This window comes from Xenopus tropicalis, chromosome 3, assembly GCF_000004195.4.
Source record: "Xenopus tropicalis strain Nigerian chromosome 3, UCB_Xtro_10.0, whole genome shotgun sequence".
In the NCBI taxonomy this organism is placed as follows: domain Eukaryota; kingdom Metazoa; phylum Chordata; class Amphibia; order Anura; family Pipidae; genus Xenopus; species Xenopus tropicalis.
In genome coordinates this window covers 107902129-107926567 of record NC_030679.2, presented here as the reverse complement: position 1 = coordinate 107926567, position 24439 = coordinate 107902129, and the positions used below count along the sequence as shown (strand labels likewise).

At 40.3% G+C, this 24439-nt stretch overlaps 1 protein-coding gene across 2 annotated transcripts in view; it reads right to left on the bottom strand.

The window, feature by feature from the left end:
• Nucleotides 1-1993: 1993 nt before the first annotated feature.
• The window catches only part of furin (furin, paired basic amino acid cleaving enzyme), a 99898-nt gene continuing 77452 nt past the window's right edge, over nt 1994-24439 (bottom strand). For both annotated transcript variants that reach the window (XM_002932241.5, XM_004912640.4), the window contains exons 7-16: nt 22091-22179; nt 20829-21001; nt 19556-19768; nt 17965-18065; nt 17477-17580; nt 15627-15744; nt 12278-12457; nt 11490-11614; nt 8264-8380; nt 1994-5627 (exon numbers count right to left, since the gene is read on the bottom strand). In XM_002932241.5, coding sequence (XP_002932287.2) covers nt 5062-5627; nt 8264-8380; nt 11490-11614; nt 12278-12457; nt 15627-15744; nt 17477-17580; nt 17965-18065; nt 19556-19768; nt 20829-21001; nt 22091-22179 — 1786 coding nt within the window. In that variant the 3' untranslated portion in view covers nt 1994-5061. The remainder of the gene's footprint in view (nt 5628-8263; nt 8381-11489; nt 11615-12277; nt 12458-15626; nt 15745-17476; nt 17581-17964; nt 18066-19555; nt 19769-20828; nt 21002-22090; nt 22180-24439) is intronic.

Genomic DNA, 24439 nt, shown 5'->3' with positions numbered 1-24439 from the left:
TGGCAATGAGGCCTGAGCAGTGTTGGACTGGCCTGCAGGCTTCCACAGCATTTCCCACAGGGTCCCATGCATGGACAACCCTTATCTTATACTTACCTTATATTTACCCCCCGTACATCTATAATAAGAATACTTTTACACTCAGTTTCCCATACAAACACTGCTAGATTTTGGAGGAACAAATTTCCATAACATTTCCATACATAAAGAGCTGCTACTGGCATCTACAGGCTCACAGATCTGTGTAGGGGCTGCTAAACAAACGTATTTATTAACCAAAGTGCACTGTGCAAACATGACAACTGTGTTGCGGTTAGTAATGGAGCTCTAATGTATGCTATTTCCAGCCTACTCCTCTTATCTTTATTTCTCCTTTAGGCTGATGGCCCACAGAGTGATTTAGTCGCCCGTGATAGATCTCTGCTACTTTTGGCAACTAACTGCTCTGAAATGCCTTTCTACTGCCAACAATAGGAGTCACTGGAGGAAAGGCCTACACATCGCTTCAGTCATGTGATTTACCCTCCTGCAGGCAACTTTATTTATCACGGGTGAATAAAGCTGCTCATACACATATCAATTATGATCTTTAGATCACTCGTTCCCTCCATTGATGTTCAGGGCTTAAGGGTCAGATATGGAGGTAGGAACAATATGGATTCTGCCTCCACCTGAAGGTTCAGCACCAAATCTTTTATGCACCAAATATCATATGAAACAAGGTTTTATATAATATCGGTGCGTGTATGGCTAACTTAACTTGCTCCTTGGGCCATCAGCCAAAAGGTCTCCCTACAGCGCTAGTTTCCATATTTTCTTGCTGAGAAAGTTAATTCTTTTTCCATGTCAGAGGGCTGATTTGCATGTAAATGCATGCGCTTAACGCCTAACAAAATCTCAACATTTTCCCTGCAAAATCTCACCACCAGAGGTCACTGTTACGTTAGCTTTAAGGGGAAGTGGCTTGGTGGGTATGGGGGCTCATGGTGGCCAGACGCTTACATGTGCAGAAATTGCAGAGATGAACGGCAAAATAATTAGAGATGCAGAAAGAGCAGCACTCCTGCTTTGCAAACACAAACATATATTTCAGCCTGCAGACAAATACAGCTCCCTGAGTGGAAGAGCCAATTATTAAAAAAAAAAAAAACATTCTTACTTTTGCCATGAAAATGTTTCAGAAAGCAAGTTACGGTGGCCATACATGGGTCAAAAAAGTTGCAAACAGAATTGTCAGCTTATTGTCCAAGGTCTATGCTTGCTTGATATCTGGCTGAAAATTAGCCAGATATTATTTGGGCAAGATTAAAACGCCTGTCTGCCTTTGTTATGATTCAATTAGCCAGATATTGCCTCAAGTGGACACCTACACCCTGTTGAGCAGTGCTGTCCAACGTATACAGGATTCTGGAGGGCTGGGTTAAATTTAAAAAAAAAAGTCATACAGTGAAGTCTGTGGAACCTCTGAGCAGACTGGGGGCCGTACAAATCCTTGGCTGGGTCACACAGGCCTGCAGACCCCCATTTGGGCAGCCGCGCTCTAGTGTATGTGCCATTTCCCTTACTGTTAAACTGACAAATGCTCACTGTATTTCCGCACAAGCTCACCAGCCTCATAGCAGCAGGCAGAACAGAACTCGGGCCAGTATAAGGTTGTACTATAAAGCTGAATGCGGTTATTAACAGAGGGGTAATTAGGAGGAGAGAGTATCATTATAATGGGCTGTTGAGACAAGTAGCTGTACAGTCTGACGGCAAAAAAACAAATATGTGGCTAGAGATGGCTCCCTGGGCACAATAACTTATGGCATTAGGTTTCACTGAATATTTATAAGAAAGCAAGTACAGAGCAGACAGCATCCCCAACCTCCCCCCTTATCTGCCCATCAGTACTTTAGATCCTGCCATCTTTTAACCCCTTGTTCTCCATCATGATAGCCGCACACCAAGCTTCCTGGTATTATTGTGGCAAATAAAGCGCTGACACTGGGGGTGGAGTTGCATAGTTTTTTTTTTTCTTTTTTAATATCCTTAAATTTTTCTATTCAATCGTATATCCACATCCATTAAATAAAAAAGGTTTATTATGTTTAAATGACAAGAAAAATTACTTTGCACAAAAATTATACAAAAATAGTTTTCATTGCATTTTTTTTCCAATCACCATAAATGGTCCTTTTGCACATATACAGGATTCAGTGTAATATCTATCATATTACAGCTGCAGGTCTGTAGCCGCTCCGCTTTGCTCCACATCCATAGTTCAGGCCCAATAGGAAAGTTATTTTGTTGTCCTTGAAACGACCTTAGAAAAATATTGGGGGCCTAGGATGTGTCTGTGCAACGCAATGAGACTGTGTGCGATATTCCTGGGGGGAGGCTCCTGCAAGGCGTGCCCGGCACTCGCTGTCCAACAACACTACTGGTTTTATTGCTCATTTGTACAAACGCTGTCCTCCGGATGCGGCCGGGCTGCGCTGATATCCGCACACAATCGGTCCGGGGGGGAGAGAAGGCACACAATTCAGGTAACCAGGTGCTCCATGTGCATCCGGTGCTTTTCTGGATGGGTAGGAAAGTCTATATAACCAAGTGGGATGTGGCAATGTAGTGACATCCATTGAAAAAACACCCTAGTAGAATTCAGCACACTATCAGCATGGAATTGTGAGGGTCTGAAACACTGACAGGGAATCCAAACGCTGATTGGATGCTCTGTTCTCTTAGAAATTAACCCATTGAGATGCAGAATGCCAAGGCCCTTCCTATAGGTTTGTTTTTTCCCTATTAACATTGGCATTGGGCCAGGTACAACCCTACATACAGTCCATTCCCTCACAACCCCAAGTTGTACAGCTTTACACATCCTACATAGAAGCAATCATTGTTTTATTGGCGTTTCATTAACCTGGCAGAAAGCTAGTTTATGGCTGAAACAGGTTTTGAGCATATTGATACAGGTGTAGGACCCCTTATCCAGAAACCAAATATCTATAAAGCTCCAAATTACGAGGCCAACTCCCACAGATTTCATTTTTAGTAAACAATTTTAAATTTTTAAAAAATGATTTCCTTTTTCTCTATAATAATAAAATAGAACCTTGTACTTAATGGTAACTAAGCTGCATGAAACCATATTGGGGGCAAAACAGTCCTATTGGGTTTATTTAATGTTTTTAGTAGAAAATGCACGGTGATCCAAATTATAGAGAGATCCTTTATTTGGAAAATCCCAGGTCCCAAGCATAGATCCTATACCTGTACTTGGAGCTTGTGAGCAGATGCATTCCCCATGTACTCTCCATTGTAAAATATAAGTATATTAGACTTTCTTAGGGCTCCAAGACCTGTATAACAGCACTCTGCCTTTGTCCTTGTGCTTTACGGTCATGGAACTCCTTGGCGAATATCCTTATATTTTACAATAGGGGATGAATTATTCACCATATACTACTACTAGTGGTTGTAGAACTTGGTAGTGTTATCTAAGGAGCATGCCTTAGCAAACGCACATAGTATGACAGTATGTGTATGTGTGTATGTGTTAAAAAGTACATTCACAAGAGGGGTCCTTGCCAATAATAGTGGATATGCAACCCCATAGCCCCCTGCTTTAACGAAGGTTGTGGGATATCTGGAGGCCACAGGTTGCTCCTAACCAGTTTCACACCATATCTGCCCAGTCTCTGCAGGTTCCTAATTCATGGCACTACAGAAATAAAGGCAACTCACCAATGTAGCCCTCACTTTCTACACTGTTTTCTTGAAATTCTAGGAACTAGAATATATGGCTTTAAATCCTTGGGCAAATTTACTAACATTCCATTATTATACAAAAAACCTTGGGTTTATTAAGGTGGCCATTAACTGGCCGACCCAATACAGTAGCCCAACCAATGGGCCCACATTGAAGAAGGACAGATATTATATGAGAAGCTCATATAAGAGGAAGGGCCCAACAGTACATTTCTTCAGGACGGATAGTTCTTATTTAGGAATGTTGTTCTGAATGCTCCCCCAACTGACCATCCATGCCCACGTGGTTAGGTAATGCTGGACAAAATGGCCAAAGTGCCTGACCAGATCTGTGCATGTATGGCCTGTGTTCAAGCTTCTGCCATCTGCAATCACACTACTACAACATTGCTCTACAAATTGCGACTGGCTGACAGATTTCCTATGAACAGCCTGAGCTAGAGCAATGAAATCACCCCCCCCCCGCACAGGCATATGGACACTCCCAGCTTCCCAACTAGCACTCATTCCTGCCTGAAGGCCCTGCTGACATTATTTGTAACCCCTCAATCTAACATTACAGGCAAACTATAAACAAGCTTTTATTTGCAATTTTAGGCCTTGTTGGCCATATGGCAAATTACGGTGTCATTACTTTGTGAACTTAATTCTTTGCTTTCAGACAGCTGACTTGTAGTCTTGCCCATTAATCAAAAATAAGAATTAACATGTACTGTAACACTGTTTGGACATTTCATGGAACTCTATAAAATGCAGTCATCCCTGTACTGAAATAACTAAACCTCCCCAATGAAAATAACTATCCAATAATCAGTGTGCCTAGAGTCATAGAACTGGCTTCCCTCTCATTCAGACTATCTGATTAGTGTAGAGAGACATGGCCCTGGGTCTTTGTATTCATATTCATGTCTGAATTGTGATTGGTTGCTGTACTTTAAATCATTCTGCAATGCAGGATCAGATCTGGAACATGTCACCATTAAAAAGGCATTCTACCACTGAAAGGGTTAATTTACAAAATGGCAACTGACAGTTGGGCAAAATAAATTTAAAAAAGAAAAATCGCAAAGAGCATAATGAGAAAGGGTTAGGCACTGTCAGGTTAAAATAGTGATAATACAATGATTTAAGAAGGGAAAAAAAGAGCCGTGGGGTTGCCCACGGCAACAGGTTAAGCACTTGGTGGAGCCAACATCTTGCCGTTTACCTTGTATCTGCGCGGGCAGGTCCAGTGTTGAAAAGGTAAAAAGGGGTCTGGCAGAAAGTTTTGGTGAGTGGTGAAGGAAAGTGATGGGTTCATAATCATCAAAGGGTGCTCTGTTGCTTTATGAAAGCAGTTCTCTCGGTGTGTGTATCTGTTTCTTCTGTTTCAGAATCTGAAAACCCCTCCTCTTGCCACCCAACAGAGGGGATGCCCTTGTAGGAGATAATCCCACTGTCCAACATGTATATCTTCTTTCTGCCAAGGCCTCCCCCAGATCGTACTTGAAGAAAGAGGAATATACTACCAAAAATCACAATTATGATAAAGCAGCTTAGGATGGCCATAAAAAATGGCAGCGTAGATGTCCCTGAAGCAGAATCATGCTCCAAGTCTTTTAATGGGGGAGACTCTCTGCTCCTTTGAGCCTGATGAGTGCAGCTATAGTCCAGCAGGTTGTAGTGCGAGTGTGCAGGGCATGTTAGGCAGTCGTTGATTGTGGTGCCTTTGCAAGTGGCACAGGAAGGATGGCACGGCACACAGACATTAACCAGCAGAGGCTCTATGTTGTTGTCAAGGGTGTAGTGAATATTCTGGATACTGGACGTGTAGCCTGATGGGCACGATTTTATGCAGGTCTTTTGATGAAGGAAGTAGCCTTCTTCACACACTGCAGGGAACAGAAAGAAATACACAAATAAACAAGAACAGAGAAAATGCACTAAAATACAAAGGGAAACAATTTACTGCTCAAAAATGCCAACTGAAACCTACTGAATGGAAAGGTATTTTTGTTGCATGCCTGCCACATACTGAATCCCCATTCTACGTGGCTTATCAGCAATTAATTTAGATGCATGCTGAAAACTAAACTGATTTCTGTACAGCCATGCAACATGCATCTAAATTACCGTAATTGCTAGCCGTGGGGTATGTGGATTCACTATGTGGCTGGTATTAAAGGGAGAAGTGGTATTTATACTAAGGGGTGATTTTACATGGCAGACAAAAACCTCCATTTGCCATTCCCCTTACATGCTGTCAGTGTTGGGAAGGAACAAGTAAGAGTGGCAATCAAGAAGTTTTGCGGAAGGGGTGAAGCTCCTGTACTCTAGCTAATGTCTTTTTAGCAGTTAAAGAAAATTAAAGGGACCTGCAAAAGTGCTCAGAATACCACTCTGGGCAAGTTTCATTTTCTGTTTGTGCTTACAGCTGCTTTTAGGGAACTCTACCCATTTCTGCAATATTTTCCTTGCCGTGCTGCAATGGGGGAGATACCTTATCTGCAACAGACATCTCATAGAAAGCAGCGGGTAAGGTTGAGCGATCCCCTTGGCACTAACAAGAGGCAAAGTGAGAGCACTGTAATGCTTTACATGGCACAAACATGAATATATTTGCCAAAATCAGACCATTAATCTGCACACTCTACCTGACCCGTTATGCAGAAAGCGGTTTAATTAGTGAAAATTGAGCCCTCATTTACTTTGTAATTAGATTTGAGAATCTCATTAACACAAGGTGGATGGGGCCTCACCGGTGATAGCAAAGTACTTCAGTTGAATATAATCTATTATGGGGTTCTCTAGAGAAACAGCTTTAATCTGCTGCCACATGGATGGGAAATAGGGATGGTTCTTCCAACCTGCTTGTCATTCTGGGGCATCAAGTCACACAAGAAATTGTGGTCAGTGACAGATAATCGTCACTTCTTGGGAGAGCATCCAAGCCAAGAATATTAAAGAGCACAGCATATTTGCCTGCTATCATCAAATAGTAATGTACTGTCGTAACTACCACGCCGAGAGGGCACAGTAAGTTGGGACTTGCAATTATTGGTAGCTCTTTGAAGGGAAATGTTAGGCATAAGAGAGAGTGTAAGCAGCACCTGCACTGCGGGTACAGAGAGCGATATGCAAATACCACCTTTACGTCTTCGCTCTGTTAGTTCTAGAAAAACTGTACTGCATTTTTAACAGCATAAATGCAGGCGGAGATGCAAATGGCAAATTCATTTTTAAAGAAGCGCATTACTTGGGGCTAGTGTAGGTTTCTCTTATCTCAAAGAGTTCGCTACCCCATCGGTGCTTATTACATGTTCTGCTAGCAGGGCCATTGTAAGCAGAATTTGCCTCCGAAAAGCAGCGGTGAAAGGCGCAGAGCATGGAAGATTGAATTATGCAAATAAGGCCTAGATTTTTCTTTCCCTAGAAGGATCCGTTTGCTGAGATGTGCCTTGGTGGCCCAGAGACAGGATAGAGCTGAATATCATGCGCAGTACAAAGTGCTGGAAATACTTATTGCTTCACAGGTATAAAATGAAATCACACTCATTAGACAAGCGGCATCAAAAGGGCAGGGAGCAAGGTGTATGCTAATGCATTAAAGGTCAAGTTGCACCCAAACATCAAAGTCAGTCTCTAACGTTACACGTTATCCCACTTACACTAACATGTCCACATCACTCCCTTTCCATTGGTACTGATAATAAAGAGTTCTGCTTAGTTTTTTCAGTTGTTGCTGTAGCACAATTATCCCCACTCTGGCATTTAATATTGGTAGATAAGGCAAGTTCAGGGCATTTTTTACTAGCTTCAGGGGTGGTTCCAAATTGCCCAGAACTGCTCTCCATAACCTACTATGACATTTACCTGATATATCTCACGTGAACAACTGTCTCTTGAAAACACAGACTGCTGTATTTCCAAGCACAGATTGACAGACAAGGGTTTTCCATGAGTACTTCTAGGTGCTGCTGCAGGCAGTGGGAGAGTGGTTTCAGAAGAACCGGTGCCACCCCAGTAGCAACTAAAATTGCCGGTTCTGCCTTAATATAAGGAAAGTGCTGCTGCAGTTCTTTACATTAACATTACTATCACACACAAACTAGAACTGCCAGAATGATATTTTACATTTGGCTTCCCCATTTCCAAATAATACTCCACATTTAACACATAAAAATATATCAACATTTTTTTTTTAGAGAGAGATATCCTAGCTTCTACAGTAGAGATATAAAAAAATGCAACCAAGTCATATTATTAAAAACCAGGAAAGAGGAAATATACTGTAAGGTTATAGAACATACAGGTCATACAGAGCCACCAGGGAACTGCACAAAACTGCCACCTCCCATTCATTTCACTCCAATGAGTGTTCTGGCTTAGAAGCACCAGTATTGGCTCTTCCAGGCTTTACGCCACTTCAATGAATGGGTAGCGGCTTTGGTCATGTTTCTGGCTGAAATATGTCCTGCATACCATAGATTTTATTCAGTTGTAGGTTGCTAACATGATGAATTCTTACCAATGCAAGACTGTCCAGAGGCCCCGTTTCTGGATCTATTCCCATCAAACTGCCTGGAGAGGCCCGGGAGTTCTGAGGCAGTTCCGTACAACACCAAGACAAACTGAGTAAGTGTCCCTAAGGAAACGAGAATATTTTACTTAATATTTAGAGATCTTAACATGTGCTTACTCAGAAGGTGCTTGCTGGATATGAGATATCATACACCTCTATGGATTGCAGCTTTACTATATTATACCTATACACCTACTCTACCAGATGATCTGGAAAGCTTTAGCACTGTTCTGGGCAAGTGTTGCACTTGCCAGGTGCCACAAACCACAAACAATTATCTCAGTCCCTTTAAAAAAACGTATTATAACATGCAAACTTCTTTGTATTTACAGTTTTAGGGGCGGCTTCTTAGCTGCCCCTTCCTTTATGGCACACACTGTTATTAGTGGGTACCACGTGGGAATGCCCAAGTCCAGCACTGGCAAGCAATAGTCTCAATAGAAATAAAGTGTGCCATAGGGCAGCTATTTCCCCATTCGGCAGCCAAGGGTCGTGTTCTCCCTGAAAGGACTAAAAGCAATAAACGTAGAAGTTACTTTTCCCACCCAGATAAGGGAAACACACAAATGTATTTAGAAAATAGCAAGCAGGGCCTCTTGCTTCCATGTATCTCTATGCATTATTGTTAAGCCAATATGCATTTGTGCAGAGCCACAGATTATAAAATGAAGGTTAATAGCAATACAATGCAGAGAAATGTTGCGGCATTGGTTACGTTTGCCTTGTACTAAATCATTTTTAAAGGACAAGCTTTGAAGGATTATATCTTCCATTTCTCAGATCTCAAGCAAAGCGAATAAACTAAACACTGAAATGACAGCTAAGATTAATATCTGGGATTTCTACAATGTGCTCTTTCCCATAGCAGCTACTGGGTACCTCTGCTGTCCCATTTAGAAATTTTAAAGGACACTTTAAAGTTCCCCAGGTATTTCTTTGGGTTTAAGGGTAATTCTACAAGAATATTTGCCACATGCCTTTGCCACTTGAAGTGGGTGTACACCTTTTTTGCCCTACCAAATGATTAAGAAAAATTCCTTCATATAATATTTTAAAATGAAAATAAACCACTTACTCAAGCTGTGGTCAGAGTAGTTACAGAGATTGACAACAGGGATAGAGACAGGCAAGTAGGATTGAGCAGCACTAAACGCTTCTAAACATGGCCGAATGTTCTCATTTATTTACATATCACAAATCTGATTGGCTGAAAATGTATGTAAATGAGTGAGGAAGTGACTGGGCATGTGCAGAAAAGCTTAACCCAGTTCTGTCCACACTGATTTCTCTCTGCCTGCTGCTAAACTCTGTGGGTGAAGAATGGAAAAAGGGGCCAGCAATCTCCTCCCTGAGGTGGATAAGTAAAACCTTGTTAGGTTAGTAGGAGCTGGGGAAGGACCTTGTTTAGCTTATGTCTTTATAAGGAAAATGGCGTTTTAGAAGCAATGCAGTCAGTGACTCGTCTCCCATACTGGGCAACTGCTACTGAACTATACTTATAATACGTGGATATCTGCTTGTTATGCTATTACCTTTACTATATGCAAGTCAATGATAAAACACCCTTTGTGATCAGCCTGTATCTGTGTGATCTAATAGAAATTTGCACTGGGATCCCCAACCATAGGTTTCAACCTGCAGAACTACTCTTCCCATCATGCTCTGCAAAGCAACAAATATGACAGCGCGTTTTGTTTCTGGTCAGCCCACCAGCTTTCATTATAAATTTTGGCTCTTAAAAATCGCAATAATTTAAGCACATGTGTTGGGAACATTAAAAAGTATTTGCTTTGCACTCTGTATCCCAGAGTTTATTGGAAACCAGCAAGGGAGAGAAACATCAATATCAGGTTCCTTGTATCATAATGAAAGCTGCTGGAGGAAATATCAGCAATGTGTACAAAAAACCCTAATCTCTTCAGAATACAGGAACAGAGCTGAGCTCAAGGAAGGAAGAAATACAAACACTGAGATGCTTTCCCACTATTTACATAGCCTTAATAAATGTTACACCCCTAGTATGGTTAGAACTTGCTGCTTCTTACATGGATGTGAAAATGATTTGTGTGTGAGATTAAAGAATCTCATGGTGTGTTCCCACCAGCTTTAATTATTCCTACATATGGCTCCAGTTAATTATAATCTGGATTCACAAAGAATCAAAAGGTAAAAATGAACACTAGAGTGCTAAATAATAAAGGCAATATTTTTAGGGGGATCTAGAATATATGTCTTATTTAAGGCTCTTCTAAAACCTCTGCTTTTGTAGAACCTTCTCCTTCACTTGCTTTGGAACAAAATAGAGTATAGACAATACTTTTATTGGCTCGGCCCCCAAGAGAAATAAACTTTTTTATTGGTTATGCAGAGAAAAACTGCAAGCTTGAGTGTCTCACAACACTGTTTGTCAATAAAACAATCTCCTGTACTTTTGTATTCTTCCATCATTATCCATAGATAAAATGCAACGGCAATTTAACCAAGATAAGAACAGCCACAGAGTGTAACCAAGTGCATCAGGGAGCACGCATTACTACTAAACACAATTTGACACGGAGTATGGAAATTGGTTTTCTCTATTTCTAAGCAGCAACTCATTTATTTTAGATGAAATCGTTTAGTTTGTTTTTAATCCCACCATATGTCCAGGTTTTAATATATAAAGCTTTCTGCTGTGCAGCAACAATATGCATCGCCCAACTCTTCTCATCTATCCTTTCTCCTGATCTACATTCAGGCAGAAAGGACCTGGGAAAACAATGTAAGCATCAGGGAGTGAATGCCTATTTTGTTTTCAGGTGGGGAAACGCTACAGCTTTGCAATGACCATATCATAAAAAAGACTGCATTTGTCCTTTATTGCTCCATAACAGTAATCTGCCCATAACGGTAAGTTTCCCAGGAGTGCCCATATAGGACCAGGAGCAGCTAAGATATTGGCAAACCCTATTTACAGGAAGAACTTGGCACAAGGTGCCACCGATAAGCAAGAAGAGCTTCAATGTAGCTTGGAAGAATCTGCAAAGGTGAATGAATGCACAGGTACAGGAATTCACACGATTCATCAGAATATTACACATTTCATATTGCAAAGCATCATTTATATTGCAGACAGTACAAAAGCCAGGAGTGCTTTCTTGGTCAGTGTAGAGAAGTGACAAATTACACTTACCATAATTATTATTGTTGCTGACATTTTCAATTTCTAAAACCCACTCTCCTGCAGGGTCCTCATCCCATGAATGTGTTGTCATAAAAGACCAATCATTGAAGCCATCTGCTGAGTAATCATGGGGTCTAAGGCAAGTAGCAGATTAAGCATAAAAGATATTTGGTTAGAAAAACTGATAGTTATGAAATGTGATGCAACAAAGTCAGCGTCCCCTGTCACAGTAAAACCTTCCTCAAATCCTGAGGAAGGTTTCTGACAAATATACTAAGATAACACATTAGACAGGATATTCTATACTCCAGGGCCCCCATAACTGCTGGGTCTGCTGCGTGTGTTGTTATGCTCATGCATACCAGCAACTGTGTTACCTACAGAAATAATTCACATTTAGCAGAGCCAAGGCAAGCACCGATATTTAATTAGAAGAGTTTTCAAGGATTAACCTTAAATACCATGACAAACCCTTTACCAGCAACTGTGCGTTTTATGAGTGCCAAATACCTGCAGCAGGCATTCAAATCTAACTCAAGGCCTTCCAGCTACTGTGGGGAATTATTCCCAGTACTGCAAAGGATGTTGGGTGCTGCATTTTGCTACTGCTGGATGGCTGATTTGAATATAAATGGTATTTTTTGCTCTTCATCCATCAACCAAAGAAGAAAAATCCTTCTGTAAGAGGATTAACTGGCACAGCACAAGTAATAAGCTGTCTCCTTGGTTGATCAGTCACATGGAAGCTGTCCCCTAGGTGGGGATTAAATAGTGAGGAGAAGGTTTAATGTGCTTACCTGGGTGCCAACAAGCAAGAGCGGGTGCCCATAGGGCTGGTTAAATAGATGGCCAAGTCACCTCTGCGATTGTAGGACAGGCTGAGCCTTGCCTGAACGTGTTCCAGGGTGCTGATGTAATTGGACATCCCCGCACAGGGCTCTACCTTGCGCCTAACTTCCAAACGTTTCCCAATGTCCCTGAGATACACACGCCAAAATGAGAAGTAGCATTTGTAAACAGCAAATGTAATCAGTCACTTCATTCCCTATTAGGGTTATTTGTTGTCCCACTAGCCAGATTTGTAGTTGTATAGCCAACACCAAGATCTCCCATTTCTTTGTGAGCCAACCAAAAAAAAAAGGTGAGATACTGGGAGTTTAATGCTGGCAACCACCAGACACATAATGATTTTACATACCAGCCCTAAATAAACACAAAAATACCAGTAACAATTTGAAAAAAAAAAGCCTAAAAAGTTTTATTGGCCGGTAATCAGATACTTTAGAATAAATGTTATTTTTCCAAAACAGTGCAAGTGGAGTAAAGTAGTGTCCATGCCTAGAATCCAGCTTCTCCTGACAAATGGGAAAGTCCCACCAAGGCGAATAACGCTTATTATACACATCAGTGCCTATTAAGGCATACTATGCTTAAATGTTAGCTAAAAAAAGCTCCTTTGGCAAAAAAACAAAAGTTTGTTTTATAATAAGAGATGGAAGGCACATTATAAACTTGAATGGAGCTGTTGTTGGAGCAGAAGTTATATACAGCAATGGGACAGAGTGTGCCCACCACCGAAATTACACCCCCACACACAGATATAATGAAGGCTCTTTACTCCTGTCAAGGGAAGAGCAAGACACCCTGCACATCTTTAGCAGCAGACGGGGGATTAAAGGAGGATATTGAGAGCAGTTTGCTTACACAAACCACAAGCAGAGGAGAGAGGCACAGCTGTTTTCTCCAGCACTGCTCCAGTCACACACATCAGGACAGAAGCCTTATTGTCAGCCTGGCCTTGGCCCAATGAGGTGTGAATGGGAAGTGTGTCTCTAGGTTCCCCATGAACCAAATGCAGGTACCTAAAGCAGGGTATTTCTTAGAGGAACATTTGTGCTCCGGAGAGAGAGCCTGTTTACTAATGCTCTGCATGAAGCAGATAGCTATGATAAACAGAGTGAGAGAATGATGACTTGTGAAGGCCCTGGGAGCAATACAAGGCTGCCCTGTGGTTTGGCGAGTCAGTGACCCCCTTCCCCGCAGACAGAACCTCCAGGCACAAATCATGCGCTCACCATCTGATTCACAGTCAGCTCATGAACTAACAGGATTACTGCTTGTAAATTAATCAGCAGCACAATCCAAAGAGCTAAATACTGCAGATCAGGCTTTACTCAGGGGAAGATTTAGAACTTAAAACACTGATCAATGTGTCTCTTTGCAGAAAAAAAACACAACTGTTGCCTTATTTCTTATTAAAATAAACGGAGGCTCTCTTACTTGGCACAGCAAATACAATGAAGGGAGAAACCTCCTTAGTTTACACCATTTTACTGATGATGCTGCTTTCCACGGGTGTTTGTGCACTCACAGTTTAGGGTCCTATTGATTTCAATGGACTTCTACAAGCCCAGGGGGCAGGGAAAACAGCTCTGCACTTTCCCACATGAATGGCAATTTTATCAACAGGAGCATGGGAGGTTTTGTATATGAAATGTACAAGCAAAACTCTGCTTTTTCTAGTGCATGTTTATAAATAAGTTCGTAAGCAACTATTTATACAAGTCAGAATATACACTCACTAAGGCTTGGAAGCAATGCTGGAGCCTTTGCCTTTGAGCCACGCTTAAACTGCTAATCCAGGAGACTGCTATTAGTTTGTAGAATAGAAGCTCTGCTTTAAGGAGAGTACAAACCAAAGCACAGTATGGACATTGAGAGCAGTTCAGCACAGTCACCCTCTGACCGCCGCTTCCAGCTCACTGGCGCTTTCAGACATTCCAGTAATTACAATATAAAGCATGGCCTAGCATGAGAAAGTGACTCACGCTGCATCACATGGAGATTCTGCTGATCCCACAAACAGAGGTCACTTCTCAAGAACAAGCTTACTCACAGTGTGGCCCTAAGGGCTTCAGCTCAAGCAACATATTTACACTAAAAACGCCAACATTGCAGGCAGGATTCCGGTCAATCCCACTTAAGCTATAAGCCATTCGTTTAGTTACCCTGTATGGAATTTTTACATGTCTGATTTTCTACAACAAAAACAATGAGAAAAACATTATAGAATATGCATTACAAATCAGGCACAAGGTGCACAGCACAATGCTTAAGGGCGCAATGCAGCCCTATCCTTTTAGTATGATGTAGAGAGTAATATTCTGGGACAATTTGCAATTGGTCTTCATTTTTTAATTTTAGTAGCTATCTGGTTGCTAGGGTCTTAATTACTAGGCAAAGGACCTGAATAGAAAGATAATTAATAAAAGGTAACAATCGGTTTCTTGCTGCTGGGGTCAGTGACCCCCATTTGAATGCTGGAAATAGCCAGAAAGCGGCAAATAATTCAAAAACTATAGAAAATAAAAATAAAGACTATTTGAAAAGTTCCTAAGAATTAGCCATTCAATCAATCAATTACATACCAATAGTTAAAGGCAAACTATCCTTTTAAGTACAAAAGCTCTATATTACCTTCCACCCTTTGCAGCTTACATATTCTGAAAGACACAATTGGGGACGTCCCAGAGTGCTCTGCACCTCCCCATTGTGTCTCAGCAATTGCAAAAAGCAGAGCAAAGTAAAAAAGAAAAAATGTTGCTTTGCACCTTTCCCAACCATAGTTAAAAAAAGAACCCTCAGTAGCAGGTACAATAGGAGCTCAGGAGCAGATTTCAGTTTAAGAAAAATCTGAAGGGCCACAGACTGAACCTCCCCACAGTAAATGCTGGAAAGACAAAGTACACAATTTCCCTCTAGAGAGGCAGGTAATTCTTTACACATTACAGCTGAACAATGCAAGGCGTATGAAACTGAATCTCAGCAACTACATGTCTCCCGCTTGGCTGAAAGTAGCTTTAATGCAGGATCAAGGACAGGTTATCTCAATTGTAGTGTCCACAGGGAAAGCAATGAATGAAAGGCTTTTGTATGAAGCACAGGTGGAATTATCCCCGTGGATGACCCAATATGACAAACCCCCCTTTGAACATTTTCCTGTAATTCTGAAAACCAGGGCAGCCAGAGACTTGTGAGGGGCCGCATCTGCCCCCAGACTACAGTAGAAATCCTTACAGTAATAACCCACAGCATTTCCATTAACTTCTATAAAACCTAAGGAGAATGATATTGCCTGGTTCTCACTTGGGCTCGCTGAGAATGTCAATGACATATTTTCTTTGTGGTCCAACGGTGACCCAGTCCTTAGCCAGAGCCACCATAGCGCCAGCATCCAGCAGACCATATCCGTACGAATGGCTCACTGCAAGCAAAGAATGGAGTATTAAGGTAAGGGCTAAAACTGCATAGCAACAGAAGAGAAATGTGGGTAAATTTCTAATTCAGTACTTTACCCTTAAAAAAACCCAGTTATTTAGCTAATAGCTTGGCAATTGTAGTTCTTGAGGGACGATGTTTTATAGCAGCTTTGTAAAAGTACAACAGTATACATAACTAGAACATTCCAGGAGTACAATATGGTACGGCAGCAAGTTTAAGTTTATCAAGAAAAACCCAAATTAAAAATAACCCCTGTACTGAAAATACTGACTATTTTATGCTTTAAATAGATATCTCCATACTTGAGAAACCCAAGGAATCTGATATGAAATGATCAAGTGCTTTAATTTCAGCTTCATGTCATGTGACTTTTTGTGATCAAAGCAAATCCTCACATTGAGGAGTTTTTTTAAACTGAGCCAGGTAACTTTCAGTTTAGAGGCATAGGGATCCATTTGTATATATATTATTATATATTAGCAGCTCTTCAGTTTGAAATTTCAGCAGCTATCTGGTTGCTAGAGTCCAATTTTCCCTAGACAGGAATAGGAATAGAGGGGGAGGGGCTAAATAGAAAGATAAGCAATTATAGTTACAATAACAATAAAACTGGCACCTTACAGAGCAACAGTTTAAAAACTATTTAAACTATTTAAAAACCATTTAAAAACTATGAAAAAAAAAATTACCATTTGAAAAGTTCCTAAAAATAGGCCATATTTAAAAATATCATATTAAAAGTTAAAGTGAAGGTAAACCACCCCTTTTAATCCACCTGTGTAGTACAGGTATGGAATCTGTTATCTGGAAACTTGTTATCCAGAAAGCTCCAAATTACAGGAAGGCCATCCCCATAGACTCCATTATAAGCAAATAATTCTAATTTTTAAAAGAAGATTTCCTTTTTCTCTGTAATAAAACAGTACCTTTTACTTGATTTTTTTAGTAAGCTTAAGCTATGGAGATACAAATTACAGAAAGATCAGTTATCTGGAAAATCCAGGTCAATTCACCAACATAATACAATTAAAAGTTCACTCTAGAACATCTACAATCTCAATTCTTTTATAAAGAAACCGTTCTGTTTTTACTCCCATTAGAAGGCTAACTGCAGCTACAGAGAGCTGTATATTTGGATTTATATTTTAATTTATTGTTGAAGCTCAAATATTTTGTAAAATCACTTTACTAAGCTTTGCTGGGAATCAGTTACTAAGAAGACAGACCAAATAAAGTTGCGTAACCGATCATAGGCAACTACTTTTGGTGGATATCCACAAGAATCCTTGAGTCTCTTTCTGCTCCTTTTTTAAAAAAGGGGTATGCCTTCATTTAATATGTAAGAGGGAAACTGTATAAATGGATCTATGGCCTTCACATATTACTGCTGATGCAGGAGAAGCCTTATCCAAAAAAACAGCTGAGCACAATAGGTACAACAACATATGTACAAGTTCTGTCTATACCACCAATCTGCAAAGGGACTGGAAGTCAGATATAATCACGGTTACCATGCTCTGACTGCAGCTTAAGTAGACACACATGGGTTGATTTTCAATGTACAAAGAATATATGTTAAATGGGATTTGGAGATCACAGACTTGCAAACAGAATAGGGCTGGGGCACAGGCATTTATAGGTCGTTACTCAGTCCTCAGTATGTACTTATGGGCCCTACTTCAAATCTTTTGTAAAGTTGCATGGATAAAAGTTACCTTTGCGTCCAACGCCATTGGTAATCCAGTCATTAGCATTCAGGCCAGCGGGGTTTGATGTCTGTACAACCAGATGCTGCATGTCTCTCCAAGTAAGATTTTTACTATAAATTGAGAAGTAAAAAGAAAAAAACAAAAAACTGATGCCATCAACCCTTGTTCAAATAAAAATGCAGTCTAAACAAATGCACACATACATGGAAAGGACATATGTAGTAAATCAGTGGGGCACATGTGTAGCAGGTGTATGATCATGTGTAGCTGAAATGGGCAGTGTATCCAGAAAACAGCCCTTGTCTTCCAAAAATTATTTCTTCAGAATGAAAGCCGTGTAATGAGAAAAAAAAGAGATTGGCGCGAAGTGTGACACACAGACTAACTGAATTACTGGAGGCAATCCCCTGTATTTACGGACATGCTCTCCTATCACTTTTTGCTACTGTAGGAAGCAGGGCTCACACAGCACTTTACTGCAGATGAATTCATACTTTGCTTCCAGAGCGAGAGCGATGATTCCTGCTGCCAGTGGTGCTGATGCTGAAGTCCCAGTGTGAGAGTCTGTGCACTTCTGTCTCAGATCTGTCGTAACCTGGTAAAAACACACACTACTGAGACACCCAAAATGATGTGCCCACATTATAAACTCCCCAAAATACGAGTCCCTGGGAGGAGGGAAGGGGATTACCAACACTGTAATGTACCCAAAACCAAAAAAACCAAACAAACAAGAAAAGTAGTGCACCTTTATGAAAGGAAGACACAAAACAAGTTCAGGAGTCCCGTGTGCATTGAAAATGGGCCTAATTCTAATCAATTTAAGGCTAATACATAATTCATCTAGATTTGAAGCTCAACAATTACAGACAAGCAAATAAAACCTTCAAACGGATGAAAATCCTTCTCGGCATATCCTAAATCATGTTACGCAATTAATAGACTGGAAACAAATCATTAAGCGCAGGAATAATTCTCATTAATTATGTATAAGGCTCTATGATCATTTCAGCAGAGCAGTAAAATGGGGATGAACAGAACAGTTGGTAAACAATTACTCGCACACTGACTGGGATTTTACTGCATTATGTCTACAATGGTGGAATGAGTTAAGGACCTAGAACAATAATGTGGCCCTCGGGAGAAACAATGTAGAAAATAGTGGGACATTTCTTGGTCATAACTAGTGAGAATTATTACATATATATTTTTAGTGGACACCAATGATAGTCTAATAAACATAACTAATATTTCAGCAGTGAAATCGACGTAGAAGAACAATGAGCCACTTATTCACTGAAACCCCAATCTCTATGGAAGTTTTCAGTAATGTACAAGGGATAGTAGGAAAGCTATCTGTGGGTTTGGGAAAACACAATGAAATCTGTGCAAGTAATAAAGCAACCTTGAATAAAATGCCAACAAATGGAGCTTTACAGAGGGCAGAAATGTGCAGACAGGTTGAATCAAGAAGCTCTTGGCTGCTATAATGTTTGGCTTTTCTGTAAATCTGCTGAGAAAACCAAGTTCTATTGTGTGTGTAAGCACTGATTTCCCAAACTAACATTCTGGGAAAATGGGTAAAATGTTACAACATTCAATAAAAGTAAATAAAAAAAATATATATGATGTATTGCTTCCTGGGCTGTTAGCAGTTCCCACAAAATCACTTTAATCAGATGGCACATGTAAAAGGGCATTTATAAAGGCACAGGTAAGCATAAAGCAAAAAGAGCTGCAGGGTCCATGGAGTTACATGTTACTGGGGTTGCTGAAGAGTAATAAACTTCTTCAACGCAAAAAAAAAAAAAAATTAAGAGCATATCTGTTTAGCAGCACTTTATATGTATTATATATCAAACCAAATATGTATAGTTTCAAGAAAACAAGAGACACGCAGAGGCATATTTTTAGAAGAACATTTATCAAAGAGTGAACCATCACTTTCACCTATTGTGCCCTCAAAAATCCCACAAACTAAATAAAGCATGATAGAATTCCACTCTGCAGGACTGTGGCAAGCTTTCCTTTCCCTAATTGATACTAGTGAGATGTTAGTTCATTTGAGGTGTGGGGCAAACTTACTATTTGCTTCTCATTCTGGTTGCCACTGCTGTACGTAGTCGCCAGGGTGGAAGAACATGCCTCGCTGTACCAAGGAACATTCCCCATCTGGGTGGTGCTGCTAATAGAGAGTGTGTAAATGCTGTTGGTGTAGCCATCACAGTTACAACTGTCATGTTCTCTTCCACCATTGCCAGAGGCCCAAACATATATGGAGCCCAGACCTCCCCGTCCCTGCAACAAAAGTAAAATAAATACAATATATTGAAATTTCCAATGCCAAAAAGAGGCTACAAAAATTCCTGGCAATAAGATGATTTAAAGAGATGTAATAGAAGCCTGATACTGCAAATAAAGTCATTTCAGCACCAAGCTGCAGCTGAGAACCTTAAAGGAAAGGTAAAAACTAAGTAAGCGTTATTAGAAAGGTCTGAAAAGTAAGTTGTAAATCTTGTCTCCTTTTTTGTCAACATGTTCTTTGGTATCAGACTTCCTCTCTTTTAGGGCTCCTTCAGGTTTGGGGCACAAGTCTGCTCAGTTCTCGCCTCTCTCCTACCCCCCCCTCCCATAAGAATGCATAAGAACTCATTTCCCCTCCCTTAGGAATGTGTGATCTGAGCTTCCTACAGCTATAACTGCAGCTGGAAGCTACAAAGACCAAGTAAAAATGGCAGCTGCTATTGGAGGGAGCTTCTAGGGCTCTTTACCCAGGTATAGTAAAGCTTTCTGCAGAATAAATATAGTGTTCTAGGTGGCACTAATGTGGCAAATCTATTGGGAGTAAAATGCCAAAACGACTTAGCTTCTCCTTTAATAAGTTACCCCTGTGTGTCAGCCTCCAAAATAGTACAAGGGAAATTCTGGCTTAGTAATTATTGCACATTTATCAAAAGGAAAATCTTGCAAATTGAAATACAGGTATAGGACCCATTATCCAGAATGCTCGGGACCAAGGGTATTCCGGATAAGGGCTCTTTCCATAATTTAGATCTCCATACCTTAAGTCTACTAAAAAATCAATAAACCATTAATTAAACCCAATAGAATTGTTTTGCATCCAATAAGGATTAATTATATCTTAGTTGAGACCAATTACAAGGTACTGTTTTATTATAACAGAGAAAAAGGAAATCAGTTTTAAAATTCTGAATTATTTGATTAAAATGGAGTCTATGGGAGATATTCTGGATAATGGGTTTCCGGATAAGGGATCCCATACCTGTATTTGGTACCTTTTTTACTGTCCAAAATACACTCAAGTAAAAGCAGAGCAATGTTGTTGGTTTTATCTCACCTGTGTAACCCCTCTATAGAAAGCCTCTTCAGCTAACTTTGCTGGCCCATCTACAGTTTTTCCATCATCTTCCGGTCCCCAGCTGGCACTATAGATGTGGATGTGGTTAGGATTGAGTCCCAAGGACCTTGCTTCCACAGCATCAGTCACTTCTCCATCCAGCATCCGCACACCTGTGCATGGAAAAAAGTGTTTGATTATGCAAAGAGCAGCGTAACAGCATTTCTAATAAAAGTCCACTATACCCTATAATCTTCCAGCTTTTTTAGGATTGCCAAATCCTAAAAAAGTGGACTCATAGCTCCCAACTGTCCCGATTTTCGCAGGATAGTCCCTCTTTTGACAGCTCAACCCTCAGTCCCAAATTTTTACTGAAAAGTCCCTCATTTCCCTTTGATCTTGCACTAAACTAAAAAAAGATACAAATGTAATTAAAAAGTAGCTTTTGGCAGAGAGCCCAGAAATCTTAACAAGCTTCACCTGCACTTAGATACATTATTTCTCACATTTAAGTAATTAACTGGGCTTTTGGCAGAGAGCCCAGAAAGTTGACAGCCACACCTGCACCGAGATACAATTGTAACTAATAAGCTAAACAGGTCTCTTGGGGGAAACGAGACTTGCAGCTTAAAGGGCAATTTCACCTTTTTTAACAAAACTGTAATAACTGGGTTCAAACTTTAAATAACCTGCTAAATTTAGTCAAATGGGAGTGGTATTTATTATTTCACTGCGCTGCGTGCAGCATTTCTTTTTGTCCCTCTTTCCATTTTCAAAATGCTGGGAGGCTGGGGGTGCATCCCTAAATAGAAAACCTGTTTATTCAGTTAAAGGGTAAAGTTCATGAGATCATTCAGTTAGTGTTTATGTTCATTTCTACATAAGCCTATCTGCACTTCTAGAAATATAAATATATGTTATTTTGCAGACATTGCTTATTTACAGATAGCAATAACCCATGTTACTCGGACCAACCATTTCCTAACATCCTTTAGAATCAAAGTGAAATAGAACCACCCTGTCCCTGAAAGCTACTGAAGATTTCCCAGGGGGGACATTTCTTCATGTGTGCTCTTGCCCTTATAAAAGGCTTAGAACACTACAGAAAGGCTATGAGGGATTATTAGGAAGACTGTGTGAAAACCAGCATGAAAACAATGGAGGCTCAGACCAGAAAACCAATAACATCCACATAGAAGCTAGAAGTAAAAAACATAAAGCAAGTATAGGAAGCTACTGAAGACCACAACATTTTTCCTTACCTCCAATATTCGCATTATATGCTATGCCAACACCACAGATGCCATTATTTGCCGCCGCTGCCACCTCTCCTGCACAGCGTGTTCCATGCCTGAAATCAGAAGAAGCAGGAAAGCACTGAATATATCTGTGACTTCTAGCCACCATTTCTGCATGGTAGCTAAATGTAAGCCCTCGAATAACAATCAATAGGATCTGCTCATGGGACGGCTGGTAATAGGCACCTGGCTAGCAGGCCTTGTGTCCCAGGTGTTGTGTGCAGTTCCACCACATAGCTTTTGGATAGATGGCAAAATGCACTACACAGTATCTTTACCTTAATGCTTTTTTGGTAAATTATGCTTTAGGCAATGTTTCAATTTACCAGGCCCTTTCACTGGAAGCCATGAAATTCTTCCATCTGCCTGGAGATAAACAGCCCTCTGGAGCAAGGGAATGGTTAAATCTATAAAAGAGCTTTGTTGGCCTTGAACAACATCTTATATGGAGATAGAAATAAAATGGACACAATCTGTGCAGCTCTCACCAATGACACTAGTTACATAGGAAAATTACTGCTCGAGTCCAGACAAGAGAGAAGTACAAATTACCCTATAAGAGCAGCACTGGTGCCACAGTAGCGTAACCAGCTATTTACTAGTTTACAGGCACTCCTTCAAACCCAGAAAATATTGCCGTACCAATGTAAGCGTGACCAGAGCGGAGTATTCCTGGATGCGAATGAAATGGGGCTTTGTGCAGACAGAACATTAATCTTGTGTGTCTGCAGCATCATGCAGTAGAGACAAGGCCCGCATCTCTGCAAGTCAAACAGGAGAACGGCAGGAACTTTGGCAGGAACTCTAATGGCATTCGGATTGCTGCCAGTCATCTTAACCATTTGTTTGCATGCCATAGCCGCCTGTTAGTGTCAGGGATATGCTTTACGGATGACCCCAGGCGCCAGTTTGTAATTGAAAGCAATGCTGGAATTTTATAAGGGACCAATAATTTGTTTGTGCTGTTTACTCCTTCAGCTTCCCATTTAGAGCTGGGAATAAAATGTTCACATTTACCTGGCAGAGGCAGCTTTGAATCAGATATGTCCGTTCTTAATAGTCATGGACTAGTCTTGGATTGCTATATATGGTGTCTATTATAGGTTAGAAGAAAACATTGTTGCAGGTTTCAACCTAAGTCGCAAATGCTCTACATGAGCAATTATCTAGCAGGCACATAAGGGATATGAGAGGGTAAATAATGCCCCTTTTGTATAGGAAACCTTGTCTCCCTAACTGGCACAGGACCAACTCCCATTACTCTCTCCATTTAATGCTAAAGGTTGTCAAGAGTTGCAATGCAGTACCAACCAGGTACACAGGCTTAAAGGAATAGTTTGCCTTTAGATTAACTTTTAGTGTGATGCAGACACTGATATTGTGAGACAATTTGCAATTAGTCTAAAAAATATATATATATATACATTTTTTCAGTGCTGTAGCTTTCTGCTCAGCAGCACTCCAGTTTGGTATTTCAGAAGTCAACTGGTTGCTAGGGTCTTATTTTCCCTAGCAACTAGGCAGTGGTTTGAGTGAGAGACTGGAATAAGAATAGAGGAGGGCCTAAACAGAAAGATGAGTAATTGACAGTAACAACAATAAAATTGTAAGCTGTAAGATTTTATATATATATATATATATATATATATATATATATATATATAAATTTATTATATATATATATATATAAATTTATTATATATATATATATATTTCAAACAGATTACTGCGAGTGCACTCCAGGGTCTTTTCCATAAAAACGATCTTTATTATAATATTGCCATCTTATCAACGTTTCGGCTCTGGCCTAGAGCCTTTTTCAAGAAAAAGGCTCTAGGCCAGAGCCGAAACGTTGATAAGATGGCAATATTATAATAAAGATCGTTTTTATGGAAAAGACCCTGGAGTGCACTCGCAGTAATCTGTTTGAAATGTGAATGTATCCCTGAGTGGCACCCGGGCAATTTAGCAAGCTGTTTGAACTGGATATCGGAAGTGCGGATCGTGATTCGGTTGTATATATATATATTATATATATATATATATATATATATATATATATACACATACACATACATATATACATACATACATACACACACACTAAAAAAAAAAAATGATGACGATCAATTACAAAGTTGTCAGGAATAAGACATTCTATAACATACTAAAAATAAACCATTTCTTTAGGCAATGCTGTGCCAAAAAATGATATGCCACATACAATGTGTACTGTACTGGTGTGTACTTTTTCCACTGATGAAGAGGGCGTGAAGCCCTTGAAACGTTCGGTCTGTATGTGCGCTCTGCAAT